General features: G+C 37.0%; 1 protein-coding gene across 1 annotated transcript; it reads left to right on the top strand.

Annotated features, from left to right (window-relative positions):
- The first annotated feature begins 121 nt into the window (after window positions 1–121).
- LOC109863123 (jerky protein homolog-like) lies at window positions 122–1,116 on the top strand. The gene is made up of 3 exons (XM_020443317.1): window positions 122–232; window positions 358–1,013; window positions 1,090–1,116. Exons 1-3 carry the CDS (start codon window positions 202–204, stop codon window positions 1,114–1,116), a joined length of 714 nt encoding a protein of 237 aa, XP_020298906.1. The 5' UTR covers window positions 122–201.
- The last annotated feature ends 4,623 nt before the right edge of the window (window positions 1,117–5,739 follow it).

Here is a 5,739-nt window from a genome sequence, read left to right as displayed (position 1 = left end):
TGACAACGTAATGAGCAATAGTTGCTCTTTGTTTGCTCTGAATCTGCTGACACAAAATGTCTCAAATTTGCTTTCGTGTTGTCGATTACGTATGACTATGCATCATGTATTCAGCAAATACACAGCAACTAGTTGAAAACTTCAGCTCAGCATTAAGTTACATGATTTTGCAAAACATGCTTGGCTATCAGGGAATTTAAAATGGAAACTGGAAAACAAGAAGTTCACAGAGGTAAGGCAATGTCATTTAATGTGTGGTTTAGTAAGATTTTTGCGTTAGTTTTTGTGTTAAATTGTAACTTCATAGAAAGTGAGGTTAAAATTTAATACAAAAACTAATTTTGTACATATTTTCAGAAAAAGTTCAGAAACTACGGTCAAAATACAAAAAACTTTTATTGAAAGAAAAAATATCTGTAATCGAGCTTATAGAAAAAGGAGAAGCGAGATCAAACGTTGCTATAAAATTTGGCATAACTAAAAGAGCAGTTGGCTACATACTACAAAAAAAGAAAAAATATAAACAGATAATGTCAGAAAGAGTGAAGAGTATGAAGAAAAGGACTAGAATAGATGAAGGAGAAAATCCTTTATTGGAAAAAATTCTTTTACAATGGATCAAGCAAAAAAGAAGTCTTGGCATAGCTATCACTGGTCCTATGATAAAGGAAAAAGCGTTGACATTTCATGAAGAATTAATGAAAAAAACTCAAGAGAGAGAAGGCAATGAGAAAGAAGAAGAAATAAATAGCCAACAAAAAAATTCTGAATCCAAAATGTTGAACACATTTAAGGCAAGTGAAGGCTGGTTGCACAGATTTAAACAACGATATGGAATCCGACAAATCAGCTTTAAAGGAGAACAATTGTCTGCCGATTACGATGGAGCAAATGAATTCCTTGATCTTTTCAAACAAGTTATTGAAGAAGAAAGATATAACTTGGATAATGTCTACAACGGAGATGAGACCGGCTTATACTTCAAATCTTTGCCCAAGAAAACTTTGGCACTAGTAGAGGAAAAAGAAGCGTTGGGCTTCAAAGAATCTAAACAGAGAGTCACTCTAATAAACTGCGCCAATGCTACAGGTTCTCACAAGGTGCCTTTGTTGCTGATTGGAAAATCGAACAATCCTCGATGTTTCAAAGGTCTCACACATTTGCCTGTGATTTATATGTCTCAAAAAAATGCATGGATGAGTGGTATAATGTTATTTTATCTAAGCACACATTAGTTTTTGCACTACATTTTCCTGAAATTTTAATTAATATTATTGTTTTATCAACAGTGANATTTTTTATTTTATCTTACTTTTTTATCGACTTTTTAATTTTTTGTTTGTCTCAATTTCATAAAACCTTGTAATTTTTGATCAACTTTTTTAACATTTGTATATAGTTTATTTACTTTCTTATCGTTTTTTGTATTGTAGGTGATATTTTTATTAAGTGGTTCAGGAATGTCTTTATTCCATCTGTAGAAACACGGAACCGAGAGAAGATGAAAAATTTCTACTTCTCCTTGATAATGCGCCTTGTCATCCATCAGCTGAAATGTTGAATTCTATAAATTCAAAATTTAAAGTAATGTTTTTGCCTCCAAATGTTACTTCTTTGATTCAGCCGATGGATCAAGGCGTCATCGAAAGCTTAAAACGACATTACAAGCAAATTTTCCTTCGAAAGTTATTATTGGCAGACTTTGCTAATCCCTCCAGAATTCCAAATTTTCTAAAACAATGGAATCTTTCTGATACGATTTTTGCTCTTGCTAATGCATGGTCTTCCGTCACTCTCACAACTCTGTCAAAAGCTTGGAAGAACTTACTTGGCGAAATTGTTCTTCTGGACACAACAGATGACACTTCGAATAACATTGTTTCAACGTTAAATCGAATTTATGATTCTGAAATTTTTTCATTGGCAGAAGTTGATGAATGGATTCATGAAGACACTGAAATTCCTAGTTGGCGTGAACTTTCTGACCAGCAACTGTTTGAAACATTATTAAAGAAAAAAATACCAAAGTACGTATATATAATAACAAAAGCAAATTTGAATGCGTCCAATAATGTAACTATATAAATTTAAATAAATTTATTTTTTTCAGAGCATGACACAACAAGATGAAAACAGCGGATCATCGACTGAAGACGAACATATTCAAGAGAATATTCCAAGCTCATCAGACGAAACACAAAAAGCTTATCATTATTTTCAAGAATTCAGAAAATGGTTTGACAAAAGAACTGAATCTACCATAAATGAAATTACTTCTGTTTTTCTAATTCAAAATCTCCTTGATAATGATTTGTACAATGTAAAGTTTAACAAATGTTAAAAAAGTTGATCACCTTCAGAAAAGTAAGAATAATAAATATTTGTTACGTAAAAATAATCTCTGTAAAAATAATTGCTATTTGTTACGTTTCTTTTCATATATATTTTATTACTTTATACATATTTTTAACAACTTATTTCAAGTCTAATTACTTATAGAACAATGTAAATTCAGTAGAGAAATACAAATTGTTTACTCATTTAAGTAATNGTAAAAACGTGAATAAATATGCTTTTTGAATTATATTTTTCTATTCCTTTTCATTTAAAGTTGTTTAAAATCACGCCGTTTCCCACGCTTCGTTCGCTCTGTTAAGTGAGAGAGTGGGGGTCGAANGAGAAGCAGAATGGGAATATAACTGAGAGATTTTGAGGGAAGATAAGCGAGGGGGAAAATAAGTGAGAGGGAAAATAAGTGAAGTTCCAGTGTACTACTTGTTGAAGCTGAGTGAGAGAGAGAGAGAGATAAATGCCGGAATCTCCACCTGGATCGGATCTGCAGAGTAGCAAGCTGGGTTGGCTCCTGATAGCGGTGGCCGTTGTCAAGATACAGACGCCACTTGTTGATCACTTTCACAACTTTGGTCTTTACTTAGAACCAAGACCGCACTTTGAATACAACACTTGATTACTCTGGATGGTGCAAGGTGAAGACGCTCTTCAGCTCCAAGTTCCAGCATTTATACTTGGCTTTTCGGCCCCCAGATATTTGGGTTTTGCCAATCAGATTTGGATTCTGAATCCCTTCTTATTATATAGATTAAAAATCGGATCTTGATTCGCAGATCCGCACAAGCGAGAACGCCAATTACCGACGTCGGCCAAATCGGCCTAACTATCCTTTGTTTATAATTCGCTATCGGCTTCGCGCTATCATGTTTAATTTGCGCGACTAACCACTGACTTGGTTTTGATTTCGACTTCTCTTTCGGAGATAAGAGGATCTTTGATTTCCATCCGCCCGATTCGAGTTACCCGCCTCGGCTGTTGTGCGAAAACTTTTATCGTTCTTGTCTTACTGCGAATTAGAAATCAAATCCGTCGGCTCATCGTGGCAATATCCAGCGTCTAAACTGATTACAATTCGTTTACTGCCACTGGCCGAATCCTCGTTCTCCATCCAGGAAGTTTATGTCTAAGATTACAGTTAGTTACGATTTTAGGACCGGCATACCGTTCCCACGTTTCAAAAAAAAAGAGACCGTGAAGTCCATGACGTAACAATATCTTAGTGTCCGAATATTTTTGTGATTCACTGTATATATATGCACTATTGCAGCATTTTTACATATATGCATAGACGTAGAATGTATAGACTGCTGGTGTTGAACAGTAGCCCCATCTTTGTCTGCAAAGTAGTGGGGGAAAAAGAAGTCTTCGCTAATTGATAGAATAGCAATGGAAAAGTGGGGATAGAAAAATAGTGGGGGTGAAGAAAAGTGAAAGAGATTAAGGGGTGATGGTAGAGTAGGTGGTATGAAACAGTAGGCCCTGATCCCACCACAGACATTGATAGACAGAGAAAGAGTTACTGTTCAAAGTATGTTGTTTCTGTCAACCATGAAGACTTCTTTTCAGCCTAACGTGCAGTCTATATATTCTACGTCTATGTGGAAACGTTTGAACCTAAATAATGCTAACCTCTATTTTTTATTATGTCTGCATTATGTCGGGTCTTGTTAAGAAGTCGATACAAGTTGAAAATAAAAAGATAAAATATATGATTGAATCATTTCCGCGGAGTCAATTAGAAGTTTCTCGAATTATATTCTTTTCAGGTTATGTCCGTTTATATTTACACAAGCGAGTTTTAAGTTGGCTCTACTGAAATATCAATTTTTCTCACTTCTATTCTACTTCCAATGGAACACTAAATTTGATCTGTACTGAAGTGGAACCGAATTGAGAGTTCGGTGGAAACTAAACCAATCTGTGTCGATTTGTGTCTCCTAAAGCCCGTTCTACATTGATCGCAAGCGCAAACGCAAGGTATAGATCTCGTAGAATTGACCAATCACGCTGGTCAATTGGCTGATTTGATCAATACGATTAGTCCATTCTACCAGACTTGTTCCTTTCGTTTGCGCTTGCGATCAATGTAGAACAGGCTTAAAAGAAAAGCAGCCTCTGACTGCCGGTACTGAAAACTATAGCACATATGACGTGAAATATAGATGTTTAGTACTAGCAGTAAATATCGGAACGCAGTCACGATTAACCGGTTAATTGTGGGACCAGAGAGAAGCCTGAGAGCGGCCACGGCCATAAGAGTTTCTGCGATAGCTTTTCGTGGACATGGTTCTATGCCGTGCTAAATTTGTGGACATGGTTCTATTCCGTGCTATGAGAACACGAAGTAAAACCACAAAAGGGTGAAACATTTATGTTTCCAATATTTTTATATTAATTTTCATCCACAACAGTGTACAGCAATGTTCGAAACTTATAATAAATAAAAACACAATGAATAAACATAAAGAAGTACAGAAATTCCCGTTCTTGGTTTTATTATATATAATTAATTAATTGCGTCGTTATTATTATTTTATTCTAAAAAATAAGAACAATTAATTTAGTTGATAGATATAGTCGTTATAATGAAAAACAAGTTGGCACTGCGAGGTTTTGAACTCGCAATAGACGCCAAAACTTACAGAGCGCGCGCCTTAGGCCGCAGCCACGACGCTTCACGCTGAGTCTAACTTATTTATGTTACTTAACGTACAGCTGGCCGCACGCTTAACTTTGCATGCAAAATTCTTATAAAATAAGGCCCATGCAATCAAACCCTCTTACACTTTTTATACCCTCGACCTCCCCTTTCGAATGAACTATGGCTCATTCAATTTCGTATTTCGCAATTCGTGCCCATCCTTGTTAGCGCGAGGCATTACCGTGGCTGCGTTCCGAGTTATGCATATGCGCGCATTTATCTATAGTACACGTGACGTATAGTATAGATAAATGCGCGCATATGCGTAACTCGAAACGCAGCCCGTGCCTCTTGATAGCATATATGTAATACTCCTATATTGCTAGTACGGTGCCGACCCATAGTTGCAAAGTCGAGCCGGCTAGCACCGAGAGCACCGAGGTGTTGGGAGCCACTGGGAACACGCACACAAGCGAGAAGTCAGCTTCAGTGTGTGTTCCACGCACACGGACGGCGGTTCTCGCTTGTGTGCGTGTTCCCAGTTGCTCCCAACACCTCGGTGCTCTTGGTGCTAGCCGGCTCGAGTTTGCAACTATGTGCCGACCTGAAGCTCACCGTTACGGTGCAGACAATATAGTAGCCTCTCTCTCCAGCTGCTTTGTGCGCATGCGGTGAACATTCAAGCACGCTTGCGCATTTCTCTTTCTCGCGTTCTTTCTCTCACTTTCTAATGCTTTGTCTCGCTC

Source organism: Pseudomyrmex gracilis, unplaced genomic scaffold (genome assembly GCF_002006095.1).
Source record: "Pseudomyrmex gracilis isolate BER0280 unplaced genomic scaffold, ASM200609v1 scaffold_3278, whole genome shotgun sequence".
NCBI lineage: Eukaryota > Metazoa > Arthropoda > Insecta > Hymenoptera > Formicidae > Pseudomyrmex > Pseudomyrmex gracilis.
Note: the sequence above shows the minus strand (reverse complement) of the source record. Positions and strands in the feature narration are given on the sequence as shown.